General features: G+C 40.6%; 1 protein-coding gene across 1 annotated transcript in view; it reads left to right on the top strand.

The window, feature by feature from the left end:
* The window catches only part of ADAMTS16 (ADAM metallopeptidase with thrombospondin type 1 motif 16), a gene marked incomplete at both ends in the record, with an annotated part of 178275 nt that overhangs the window by 50099 nt on the left and 113689 nt on the right, over positions 1-14487 (top strand). Inside the window, 2 exons of the mRNA XM_080697811.1 lie at positions 9311-9572; positions 12951-13150. Of these exons, the coding sequence (XP_080553937.1) occupies positions 9311-9572; positions 12951-13150 (462 nt within the window). The remainder of the gene's footprint in view (positions 1-9310; positions 9573-12950; positions 13151-14487) is intronic.

Below are 14487 nucleotides of genomic sequence, written 5' to 3' on the forward strand. Positions count from 1 at the left end.
CTCTATAATCACACTGAATGTAAACGGCCTCAACTCCCCAATAAAAAGACATAAAGTGGCAAAATGGATTAAAAGCCAGAATCCATCCATCTGCTGCTTACAAGAAACACACCTTACAAGTAAAGATAGGAACAAACTCAAGGTAAAGGGCTGGAGCAAGGTAATCCATGCTAATGGTACTTGAAGACAAGCAGGAGTAGCAACTATGATATCAGACAAGTTAGACTTCAAACCCAAACTTATTAGAAGAGACAAAGAAGGTCACATTTTACTGGTAAAAGGAATAGTCCAGCAAGAGGAAATAACAATAATCAACATCTATGCCCCAAACATAGGGGCAGCTACTTTCATAAATCAAACTCTTTGTGACATGAAGTCACACATAAATCCCAACACAATAATACTGGGAGACTTCAACACACCTCTCACAATACTAGACCGATCTTCCAGACAAAGGGTCAGTAAAGATGTCTCAGAACTAAAGAACACCATTAACCAAATGGACCTGTTGGACACATATAGAATATTTCATCCAACTACAGCAGAGTTTACATTTTTCTCAGCTGCTCATGGAACCTCTCCAAAATAGATCACATCCTGGGACACAAAATGAGCACTAGCAAATTTAAAAAATGTTACATACTTCCCTGTGTCATTTCAGACCATAATGGAATGAAACTAGAAATCAACTATAAGAAGACCCAGAGAAACAACATACACATGTGGAGACTGAACACCACACTTCTGAATGAAGAATGGGTCATAGAAGATGTAAGAGGTGAAATCAAGAAATTTCTAGAAACAAATGAAAATAAAGAAACAACATATCAAAACCTCTGGGACACTTTGAAGGCAGTATTAAGAGGAAAATTTATAGCACTGAGTGCTCACATAAGAAAAACAGAAAATCTTCAAATAAATAGCCTTATGACACACCTCAAAGCCCTTGAAAAGCAGGAACAATTGAACCCCAAACCCAGCAGAAGATGGGAAATTATTAAAATTAGAGCAGAAATTAACAAAATAGAGAATAAAAAAACAATACAGAAAATCAACAAAACCAAAAGCTGGTTTCTTGAAAAAATTAACAAGATTGATAAACCACTAGCCAACCTAATTAAAAAAAGAGAAAATCAACCCAAATTATGAAGATAAGGGATGAAAAAGGAGACATTACTACTGACAGCATAGAAATCCAGAGGATTATCAGAAACTACTTTGAAAAACTATACTCCAACAAAATGGAAAATCTGGAGGAAATCGACAACTTCCTAGATAAATACAACCTTCCTAAACTGAGTCAAGAAGATATAGAACACTTAAACCAACCAATAACAATCAAAGAGATTGAAATAGCAATAAAGAGCTTACCATCAAAGAAAAGCCCAGGACCAGATGGTTTTCCAAGTGAATTCTATAAAACCTTTATAGGAGAACTAATCCCAATACTACTCAAACTATTTCGGGAAATAGAAAAAACCGGGACTCTCCCAAATACATTCTATGAAGCCAACATCACACTAATACCCAAACCGAATAAAGACAGTTCAAGGAAGGAAAACTACAGGCCTATATCTCTGATGAACTTGGATGCAAAACTATTAAACAAAATACTAGCAACACGCATTCAAAACCACATCAAGAAAATCATTCACCATGACCAGGTAGGGTTCATCCCAGGGATGCAAGGCTGGTTCAATATACAAAAATCAATCCATGTAATTTATCATATAAACAGAATCAAAGACAAAAACCACATGATCATCTCAATAGATGCTGAAAAAGCATTTGATAAAATTCAACATCCATTTATGATAAAAACACTGCAGAGAATTAGAATAGAAGGAACATATCTCAACATTATTAAGGCAATCTACAATAAGCCCACTGCCAACATCATATTAAATGGGGAAAAACTTCAAGAATTCCCCCTAAAAACTGGAACGAGACAAGGATGTCCACTATCACCACTTCTCTTCAATATAGTACTAGAGACTCTAGCCAGAGCAATAAGGCAAGAAAAGGAAATCAAAGGAGTACAAATAGGAAAAGAAGAACTTAAGCTTTCACTATTTGCAGATGACATGATACTATATTTAGAAAACCCAACAAACTCAACCAAAAGGCTTATAGAACTGATCAACAAATTCAGCAAGGTATCTGGATACAAAATCAATCTTAAAAAATCAGAAGCTTTCCTGTACACCAACCATAAATCCACTGAAAAAGAAATTCAGAAAACACTTCCACTCAGGATCTCCCACAAAAAAATAAAATACCTAGGAATAAACTTGACCAAGGAGGTAAAAGATCTCTACAAAGAAAATTATAAAGCACTGAAAAAAGAAATCGAAGAAGATCTTAGAAGATGGAAAGACCTTCCATGTTCATGGATTGGCAGAATAAATATCATTAAAATGGCCATCCTCCCAAAAGTCATCTACAGATTTAATGCAATGCCCATTAAACTACCAAGATCATTCCTCACAGACATAGAAAAATCGGTCCTTAAGTTTATCTGGAATAACAAAAAGCCCAGAATAGCCAAGGTAGTTCTCAGCAACAAAAACCACGCAGGAGGAATCACAATACCTGACTTTAAACTATACTACAAAGCCATTGTAATAAAAACAGCATGGTACTGGCAAAAGAACAGATATATAGACCAATGGAGCAGAATAGAAGACCCAGAAACAAGTCCACACACTTTCAGCCAATTGATTTTTGACAAAGAGGCCAAAAACATACACTGGAAAAAAGATAGCCTCTTCAAGAAATGGTGTTGGCAAAACTGGTTAACCATATGCAGAAAATTGGATGTTAATCCCACTTTTTCACCCTGTACAAAAGTCAACTCATGATGGATCAAAAACTTGGAAATTAAACCAGAGACTTTGAAGCTCCTTGAAGAGGGCATAGGTCCAACACTACAACACATAGGCACAGACAAACATTTCCTCAACAAGACCCCAAAGGCACAACAAATTAAAAGGAGAATCAATACATGGGATTGCATGAAACTGAAGAGCTTCTGTTCAGCAAAGGAAACTATCAAGAACCTCAATCGAGAGCCAACAGAATGGGAGAAGATTTTTGCCACCTACACCACTGATAGAGGACTAATATCTAGAATATACAGAGAACTCAAGAAACTCAACACTAAGAAAACAAAGCATCCAATAACAAAATGGGCAAATGAACTAAATAGACACTTCACAAAAGAAGAAATTCAAATGGCCAATAAATGCATGAAAAAATGCTCAACATCACTGGCAATCAGAGAGATGCAAATCAAAACTACCCTGAGATTTCACCTAACTCCAACTAGAATGGCCATCATTCAAAACACAAACAACAACAGATGCTGGCGAGGATGTGGAGAAGTGGGAACTCTAAGACATTGTTGGTGGGATTGCAAATTAGTGCAACCACTTTGGAAAACAGTATGGAGAATCCTCAGAAGAATGGGAACAAATCTACCATTTGATCCAGCAATACCACTGTTGGGTATCTACCCAAAAGAAAAGAAACCAAACTACCAAACTAATGCATGTGTATCTATGTTCATAGCTGCACAATTCACCATAGCCAAACTATGGAACCAGCCAAGATGCCCATCAACAGATGAATGGATTACAAAACTGTGGGATATGTACACAATGGGATTTTACTCAGCCATCAAAAATACTCAATTACATCATTTTCAGGGAAATGGATGGAACTGGAGGACATTATGCTAAGTGAGATTAGTCAGTCACAAAAAATAAGAAATCAGATGCTTTCCCTAATATGTGAGAGTTAGGGAGAAAAGAGGAGCAAACAAGACAACCTAAAGGAGGAGAAATGAGGGGGGAAGAGGAAAATCTCTAAAGCTCACAATGTACTTAAACATATCAAAGTCAATCACTAAGCCAAGCAAGGGAGGGAGGGATGGGGAGGGAATGGGGTGGGATTTGGGTAGGGGTTAAATCAGCGATGAGTACATGTTTGTACACACAAGTTTTTTACCCCAATAAGTTGAATAGTTGAATGAATATAATGCACCAATAAAAAAAGAGAGATTTTGGCTGAATTTTTATTTTTAAATAGTGTATATGATCACACAATAAGACTGACTGTGGTTTGGGGATATTGGCAAGTGATGAATTGGTCTGTGGCCAGATTCATGCTTTATCCAAAAGTTATTAGGAAATTTAAAAAAACCAGAGTTTGGCTTTGATAAAAGTTGAGTGAAAACTGAAATTGTCTAGTGTTTCTGAAATATCACTAACAATATCTAGAATGAGTAGACTATCACTCGTAAAATCGTGCTTTTGAAGAACAGAAAAATGAAGAGAGTAAAAATAACATTATTGAGGAATTAAAATGCCTCTTTCTCATGAGGAGCCAGGTCACTTTTTATGGTTCCTGTTGATAACTAGCTCTCTTGGAAAGGGTACACAGTATCTCCTGGGATGAGCTTGGAACCGGTTCAGTGGGCATCGCTCCCACTGCAGGAGAAACAGGCTCAGTGGTGTGATACTGATTTATTTCTTCTTAATTTCAATTTTCTATTTCGATTCATGCAACTTATATGAACATTTTGTGTCTTTATATCTATCTATGTACCAGTATGTGCATAATTAATAAAAATCAACCAACTTGTAGTTGTGAATGTTAACAGGTAGAATACAGTAAGCATCCTACTTTCAAGCTTTGGTATTTTCTCCACTTGCATTTGTCAGAGACAGCATTCCTCAGCATTAAGATGACATGCAGTCTCTCCTTTTTGATGATGGCAAGCTGAGTGATTGGTGAGTTTCCCAATGAGAATGATTTACAGAATTGGCTGTGAGAGACACAGGCCCTGGGAGAGCTCCCGTGCAAAGCCTGGGGGACGCTGGCCTTTTCTGAAGCCTGGTTAATAATCCACCTGCTGACATCTGATGGTCACTGTGGGCTAGAGGCAGGTGTGGGCTAGGCAGTTTATGAGTTTCCAAATAAGTACCCTTGATTCAGTAACACTTTAATAAGAAGAAACCATTATTCTTGCATGATTTACTTACTCTATTAAAAAGGCTTGCAAGAATGCAGCAAGCTAATAGAATAAGTGTGTGTGTGTGTGTGTGTGTGTGTGTGTGTGTGTGTGTGTGTGTGATCATTTATTGCTTGTCAAGGAATATCAAAATGTCAGTCTTAGGAACTGTGTTCTACATGTTCAAAGACATTGGAAATTATTTGAATATAACACACACTAATTATTTGAATATAACACAGACTAAATTATTAATAAAACAAGTATAATGCTTGACTCCTCTGTAAATAAAATTCAAAATTCTACCAGCTGCAACAGAATACCTCCAGAATTGTGATGTTCTCCTCAGCCTTGGCCACCCAGAAAGTAGCTCCAGCCCAAGGAAAAGGAGAAGACAGTTTGGGGACTGGAACTGTGTCATAGGACACAGGTATTTCAGGGAGAAAGCTAGAAAGAATGTAAAAAAAATGGCAGATGGGTTGATGGCATGTACCTGTCATCCCAGCTTCTCAGGAGGCTGAGGCAAGAGGATCACAAGTTCAAGGCCAGCCTCAGCACGTTAAGGAGACCCTGACTCAAGTTAAAATTAAAAGGATCTGGTGATGCAGCTCAGTGACAAAGTGCCCTGGGGTCAATCCCCAAGTCCCAAGGGAAAAGAAGTAAAATCACAGGTTCACTGCTATGTTTGGGACAACTATGGTGTCACCAGAACAAAAACTCAGCACCTCAGAAGGATTTGTGAAGGCCCCAGGGCCCCCTGAATTACCAGCAGAGATTCAGAACACATCTGGGTGAAGTGTGATGTTCCTCTTTCTTTATTTTATTAATTCAGTGCATACTGTTTTTGAACATTAACTGTAGGTCATGTATTTAAAATGCACCCTTGTCAAGTCTCACTAATCCATGGCACGTATCTATCCTTATACCTAATTCCCAGACTACAGGACAGCACAGAGAGACAGAGCAAGTCGTCCAAAGCCGTATAGCTAATAAATAATGGAACCGGGTGTCAAATGCTGCGAGTCGGACTCATGATTCTTCCGTTCAACTAGTAGCATTTGCCCTGGGTCCTTAGGAGGTGATGGTGCTCTGAGGGGTTCTTTGAAACGCACAGGGCTCTTTGCATTCTCTTAAGAAAAACATGATCTCCCTCCACCTTCTCCTCTCCCTCCTCCTGTCCCTCCTCTTCATCCTCCTCCTCCTCCTTCTTTAGTTTAATATGTACTCTAGTTACCCTCAGTGGTATGAAAACCATATTTGTATAGTACAGAAGGCTAAAAGCCTTGGTGATTTGGGAATCCTGGGCTAGTTAAAAGGCCAAACAATGAAGCCCAGCGGCCTTTCACCATTCTGCGGCTGAAGGAGGATAGAGTCACTCGTGTGCATGCCACATGGGAGGTCGCCTCTGCCTCCTCACCTTCAGTCGGGGCATAAACGCCAACGCGCACTATTTTCCTCTCCAGTGCTGGGTGGCATTCGGGCCCCAGGAGGTCTACCCCCTGGTGCTGATGACTTCATTGATAGTTGACTAAGTCTCCCCTGCCTCCCCTCCTCCGCCAGCAGGGGCACTGTTTAATCTCCCCAAGCATGATAAAGCTGGCCACATTTAATAACATTTCCAAGGCTTGAAACATTTACCTGCAATCCTGTAATCCAGGCATGCCACTGACTTTTTTCTTTCGGGCACATTTTAATCCTACATCTTGGTGAGGTTCAGGGTGAGAGAGGCACACATCCACACAGCACTCACTGAGCCCTCCCCGGCTCCCACCCGAGGCTCCCCTCACCTTGCTGTGCTCAGCAAGGCCTGCTTTTGACAAGTCTGTGTGTGCATCTTGTGCAGTGAGGTGTTTCCCTCCCCTTCCCGTCTCCCTCAGCTAGGTCCCCTCCGTCACTCCATTAATTCTGTGTCCTAATTTCTCCCTAGCTTCCACATACAAAGGAGAATACCTGCCCGTTCACATTTTGTTTTTGAAAGTATGGGTGCACACAGATTTTAAAACTCGACCAAGACAGACAGAAAGACATAATAACGCAGTTTCCCCTGTGCACTTCCCCATCTGATTTCCTCTCCCTACGACAGTCAAAACCAACAATGTCTCATTGTCTTGGTCATTGTCCCGTGTGTCTTCTCAGGACATTTTGCTGAAGATCGCTGCCGGAGATGCATGAGTATATGCCTGGGCTTTCTTTTTAGATACATTGACCTGTCTATTTTTATGTCTACTGTGCTGTTTTAATCACTATAGCTTTGAGTTACGTCATTCAGGTAGAATACAAGGACTTTTTTTCTGCTCAAGATTGCTTTGGCTCTTCACGGTTTTGTGTGGTCTTCTACAAATTTTAGAATTGTTTTGTTTTTCTAGTCCTGTAAAGAGTGCCCTGGGTACTTTGCTAGAGATTGCATTGGATCTGTGGACAGCATTGGGCGGTCTGGACCTCTGAACAATATTGATTCTCCTAGCCTGTTAACATTGTATGTCTTTCTGCTCTTTCTTTTAGAATTTCTTTCATATGGATTTTATAATTTTATTGTAGATATCTTTTATTTCACTGCTTTAATTTATTTCCTTGTTTTGTTTTTGTTTGTTTTAGCTATCATAAATGGGGTTGCTTTCTTTATTTTCCAAATACATACTCTTCATATGCAGTAATGCTACTGATTTTTAATGGTGGGTTTCTCTCCTGCATGTTTTGCTGAACGCAATTATTAGTGCTAATACCTTTTTGCTGTAGTATTCCTCCATTAAGATCATGTTGTCTGCCCATGCTGCGAGTTTGAGTTTCTCCTTTCCAATTTTTTTTAATTAGGGATAGAACATAGGATCCTTCTAACTCTGAGCCACAACCCTAGCCCTTTTTTTAAACTTTTTGTTTGGAAAGAGGGCCTTGCTAATTTATAGATAGTCTCACTATGTTGCTGAGGATGGCCTCGACCCTGTGGTACTATTTCAGCCTCCCCAGTACTGAGATTATAGGCATGTATCACCATACTTGGGTCTCCTTTCCAGTTGTGATGTACTTTATTTCATTTGCCTGATTGCTCTGGCCAGGACTTTCAATAATATGTTTTTAAAAAGTGGTAAAAGCAGGCACATTGTAGTTTCAGATTTTAGATCAAAAGCTTTCAGTTTCTCCATTTGGTCTGATATTATCTGTGAGCTAGTTGTATATGGCTTTTCATATGTTGAGAGAATTCTTTCTATGCCTGATGTAGTCAGTGCTTTTTCATGAAGGATTGTTGAGCTTTATTAAGTGACTTTTCTACATCTATTGAGATGATCATGAATTTCTGTCCCCCCTTTTTAATGTGATTTTCTGCACTTACTGAACTGTATGTGTTGAACCATTCTTATAACTCTGGGATCAATCTCATTTGAACATGGTGAATGATCTTTTTGAGGTGCCAAGCTTTCTCGTCTATAAGTAGTGCTTACAAGAAATACTTGCAGGAATCCTCTAGTTTTAAATTCTCGCGTGAAATCACAGGTTTTGAATGTTTATAAATGTGTGGCATGGCCATCACACTGGCTTTCTGAGCAAGTGCCCACATCTGTTCAGTTGTCTTCATTCCAACAGCTGTACTATCAAACTTCAGGACATTTGTAATTCTAGGAGCAAAAAGTATATATCGTCTCTTCATTTTTTCCCTTGTCAATTAGTTGGTTTTATGGAATAGACATGTGCAGTGTCTTATAAAATCACTCCTTCCTATTCCTTTTTTTTATTGGTGCATTGTTTTCATACATTTTAATGGGTATACAAGATGGTAGAGGCATACATGCACGCATCATTCACTTAGCCCTTCCCCAATTCCCACCTCTTCAAGATTCCCTAAGTAAATTCTTTCAATTTAAGTTACAGTATTCTGTAAAGTATCACATATTAATTAAAATTTAAAATTAATTTGAGCACCTTTGCAAATTATTAGGATTCTCTTTGTATCTATCTAGATGTTACTTTATCCATATTATTATCTGTCCAATATTAATATCTAATTTGGTGAATGTGGTTCCCTGAGCATTTTGATTTAAGCTAGCCTGCTTTGCTGTGTAGTGAGCACATTCTCTGTTCCTGGAGTGAGGTCATGGACCTGTTCCACACAGACCTCTCCAGAAGGATGCAGATGATACAGTGAGCTCCAGTGTGCGCAGAGACCTCCCCATTCCTCGTTGTCAGCCCTAACACTCCCACTGGAGGCAACTGTGTTTGTAGAAGGACAATAAACAATGCAGGGCTTGGAGGGCATCTCTGACCTCAGCATGTAATTGTGCTTTCTCTTCTTCATATTTGCAGTCAGGCATGATACGAACAGAGGAGGCCGACTACTTCCTAACGCCACTTCCTCCACACCTAGCAGGGAAGCTGAACGGCTCTACACAGGGTGGGCCTCCCTCCCACTTTCTGTACAAGAGATCCGTGGAACACCAGGCTCCTGGGGGGAATGAGGTCCTGATGGTCAGCAGGAGGCGGGCACTGGCTGGCCAACACCTGCACACCAGCAGTGTGAACCTCGGGCTCCCGCAAAAGCAACACTTCTGTGGAAGACGCAAGAAATGTATGTAAGGGCGAGTCTTGTTGTGTATTTAATGATTCAGACATTTGTTCAAGCCAATGAAAATCTTCTGATTTTACTCAAAACATGTCTCCTCCAGGGTGATATAGATTGACTGGCATTATTGTAACTCAATCAGTGCTTCCAGAAAGAGTTTCTAATCTGCCAGTTCAGTGCAGAACACTCCTCCCTGGAAGATGGTTAGATAATAGTAGATCACTTTTAAAAACAAATTGTTCCCTGGGAAGATTAAATGACACTCTGTTCAGAAGTGTGGAATCCATCAGATGTCTGCAAAGAAACCCTGGCACCTCTGCTCAGTAATTCTATATTTTTGAGGCTTAGATTTATTAAAGCCCACATTATTTTTCTGCTTAGGTCATTTGTTTACATACATATTTATATGCCTTACTCCACCACATCTAAAGAGCAGATTACATACGGCATAATAGTTCACTTGCAACTTATCACCAAGGCTTTACAGGACTCGTTTTCTTTCTTTATCTTTCTTTAATTTTGACCACTTAGGAAGTGATATGCTATCTACATTTAGTATAGAATTGTCTCACAAATTCAGGAATCTCGGCTTTCTGGAATTCCCCTTGCTTTTTGAGCTGTCCCTTCCACGGTTACCTGGTTAACCTTCTCCCAGAGTGCATCTGGAAAGCCCTGCTTGTCTCCAGCCCCATCCTCCCTCTGAATGATTGATATTGATGACCGCTGTACCCAGCACCCTAAAATGAAGATGAGCATGTGGCCGGTGCTCAGCAAATATTGATGAACATAGCGAATGAACCCAAATCACCTGAAACCTCGACGAAAGAATGAGTACCATGTGGTCCTCGTGTTCATGTGGAAGCTAAACCCATCCAGTGCTATGAATAAAATCCAGGTGCCACATTCCAGTGAAACCGAATAGCTCAAAGTCAAGAGAGCTCAGCCAGCGGGCTTGTTCTTTGGCCTTTGGGCTGCCCTGGGGTGGTCCTGTCCACTTTAAGTTCACACCTGCGAGGACTTTTCCTGGTCAACTTCAGGTTCTGACAATGAGAGCTTGTTCTCTGTGTCCACTGTGGCATCTATCTGTAGGGAAGGGCAAGCAAGGGCAGATTAAGCCAATAGCAAGGTCAAGCTTTGCAGTAAGGGGTGGACTTTCTGCTTCTCGGCTGGAGGCGTGGGATTGTGACAGGTGTTTAGCAGGGACTCACATGTTTTGGGGACAGGGCTGCATGCGCCATAGTAAATGGCGGGCAATTTGCTCTGAGGGTCTTGTGAGAGCCCTGGCCAGTGAGATCACCACACAGTACTTCCACCGTCCCTATCACTGGAGAGCTGCGGTGGCCGTTCTGCATGCCACTTCTGATTTTCTCCTACACTTAGTTTTCCACCAGTGGAACTAAGACCCAGGGCTCGGGGACCATCCACGCTCTCCGGATTTGAGCCCTTTTCCAATACTTTCTAGGGAAGGATAGTGAACAGGCTATGTTCCCTGCTACTGCCACCCTGTCCCATTCCCTGCATCTCATGCACAAGCCAGAGCAGAGGCTGGACAAGTCACACCAAGACAACTTTTAGGATGCTGGTCATGACCATGCGAATTGCATGAGCATGAATAGCAAGTGATAATTGCTTAGTAAATGATAGCCAGTGCAACTGTCATTCTCCAAAAGTACATTTGGGCTTGGAGGGGATTAAATATCCCTATGTGAAATACCGGGGAGCAGAAATGGTTCCGAGTTTTTAAAAAATCGCTGCATACTTGCATATATATATATATATAATGATGTGTCTTAGGGATAGGACCCAAGATTAAATGCAAAATTCATTATGTTTCATGTACACTTTACACAAATGGCCTGAAAGTAATTTTACACAGTGTTTTAAGGGCATCTGTATTTTGGCTTTGACTGATCTCAAGTCAAGTGTGGAAATCTCCAGTGGTGGCATCAGAGTGGCACTGGAAGGGCTTCAGATTTTGAAGTAGTTCATGTATCAGATGTTTAGATTAGGGATGCCCAAGCTGTCTGTTAACACAGAGAGATAAGATGCCTTAGATGTGAGCATCATCCACACAAAATAGCCCTTGCCCACATGTGGCTTGTGAATGCGGTGTCGTGGTTTTGGGTTGTGTGTCTCTTGAACGTGTGGGCTTTTAAAATTCTTCTCTCACAGGAAATAATCATGACCACATTTTCTCAGATATCAACAAAGTCTAATTATCTGAATATTGTGTTAATTTATTTAAAAATGTCAAAACTATTTGAAGGAGATTACTCCAAGAGGACAGAGTGTATTTTGTTTCTGTTTTAATTAGGTAAATATTTAGGGTGCTCTCTAGGAAATTAAGCTCTGAAGTAAAGTATAGCTGCTCCAAGCAGTTTATAATCCACTTGAAGCAATAGGGGAAAACCAATTGTGTGTCCAGACACTGGAAAACTATCAGGCTATTCAGTCTGTAAGTAGTAAAGCAGTGCAAGCCAGGACTCTTTTGTAATTGTTAGTTTCATCTCTTTACCAATAACTCTTTGCTGAGGAGTCCTGTACCTCAAATCCCTGTGCTTGTACTCTTTGGATTTCGTGTTTTTAGACTCCAGGACTTCAAGGCCAAAGCTCCCCGTCTCTTGTTTGAATCAGGGCAGAATTACATAAAGGTAAATATAGTAATGATTTACATGACACCTAGGTTATACAATTTTATTTATTTTTTATTTATATAGGTTCATTTAAATATAGTATTACACTGCAACACAGGTTTCACATCACAAAGTTTTTGTTGTTGTTGTTGTTGTTGTTGTTGTTGTTGTTATTTTGCAGTATTGGGGATGGAACCCAGGGGCATTCTACCTCCAAGCTACACCTCCAGCCCTATTTTTATTCCTTATCTTATTTATTTATTTATTGGTGGCACTGGGGGTGGAACCCAGGGACTTTCTACCTCCAAGCTACACCTCCAGCCCTATTTTATATTTTATTTGGAAATAGGGTATCACTAAGTTGTTGAGAGCCTCACTAAGTAGCTGAGGCTGGCTTCAAACCTGTGTAATTCTCCTGTCTCAGCCTCCCAAGCGCTGAGATTACAAGCATGAGCCACCGGGCCCGGCTTATTCTTTATTTTGAAACAGGGTCTCACTGAGTTGCAAAGGGCCTCAGGTATATTTGATCACAAGCATTCAGTGTGTGTGTGTGTGTGTGTGTGTGTGTGTGTGTGTGTGTGTGTTTATCAAGCCCTGGGCCTTGTGTATGCTAAGCAAGCTCTCTACCACTGAGCTAAAGCCCCAGCCTATTCACCTTCATTTTTTAAGATGACATTTCTGTAGGGCGAGTTCTTCACTGGTCTCATGTGATGACCTTTGCTTCAATCTTCCCTTCCTATGCTCCCCACAGACATGCCCCAGCCTCCCAAAGAAGATCTTTTCGTCTTGCCAGATGAGTACCAGTCTAGCTCAAGGCAGAAGCGCTCACTCCTGAAGCCCCATAGAAATGAAGAACTGAACGTGGAGACACTGGTGGTGGTCGACAGAAAGATGATGGAAAACCATGGCCATGAGAACATCACCACCTACGTCCTGACAATCCTCAACATGGTAGGACCAGCTGAGGCCACCTACATGATTGCATTAACAGGGTGTGTGTGTGTGTGTGTGTGTGTGTGTGTGTGTGTGTGGTTTTCACTTGTGCATTTTTGTCTCGGGCATAATACCTACTTTCTTGGTGACAACTCATTTATACTATATGCCCATCAAAATAACCATTTTCTAAAACCTCAGGCAATAAACTAGGGAAAAATAATTTGACTCTTTCTGCAAGTCTGTCCACTTGTGAGGGACTTTGAGTTTACTGACATCTGCACTTACCAGAACTTTCTAAGAGCATATTGAGACATTTTAGTGTAGTAAATCTGTTTGCCATCATTATCTATATGAGTTTAGATGATGCTATAGAAATATCCATCTACCTTTTTAGGAATATTGATGTTCCAATGGTGAATATAAATTATTTTATTTCTGAAACCTGAAAAGCAGGGGTACTGTCACCTTAGATAAAGTGTGTCTTTGTCTCAAACTGGCAGCTGTTGTCATTATTGAAAACTGATGAGGAGGACTAAGCCCAACACATGTGAGTGAATTCTATATCTAAGAAGACAAAATGTAGAGTTACCAGGTGTTTGCAAAATTAGTTCGATGACAGCATTTTGAAAATATGTCTTACATTCTTCTACCTTAGTGAACAGAGGACCTCTGCATGTGTCCATTTCCAGAACACTCTGTGATTCCCATTTTTAGCATCACACTTAGTAGACTGAGCCACAGTTACTGATGTCTAGAAACTGAGGCAAGTTGTGGGAGCAGGCACCATAGCCCTGCCTGGGCTGGAGGCCTTGCTGGGTGGAGGCCCCTTGAGTCGAGCCTGCCTTGGTTTGTGGAAGTGTTCACCTCCATTCTGAAGTTGCCCCAGTATTTCTGCACCTTACTGCCAAATCCCTTTCTTGCTGCGTCCCACGATCATCACACTGTCCCTGATCCTAACCCTGAACGTTACACTAATTATCCATCCGCTGCTCCTTCTGAGTTTAGTTATCTATTTCTCACCATTCCTTCATCATTTTCTTACCCCATTTCCTCATCTCTTTCTTGTGTCTTCTTGGTCTTATCCTCAGCATTTCTCTTGTGCACCTGCATTTTTTTGCCATGAGAGCCTGGGGCATGCCTGGCCTATGAGGTCATCACCATGTTCTCCATATTCTAAAGGGGGCATGTAGTACTCAGACCTTGTGATCTCATCACAAGGTGCTTGATGATAAGAGATGAAAACCCCACCCCAGCCTCCAACTTCAGCTTTTTACTTCCAGAAACTCAAACAATGGGCATTTTAATGAATCTAAACCTATCTAGTGATAGCAGCAAAGTAAAATTACTCTGCC

The sequence above is a fragment of the Muscardinus avellanarius genome, assembly GCF_963383645.1.
Source record: "Muscardinus avellanarius genome assembly, chromosome: 1".
NCBI classification, from domain to species: Eukaryota; Metazoa; Chordata; class Mammalia; order Rodentia; family Gliridae; genus Muscardinus; species Muscardinus avellanarius.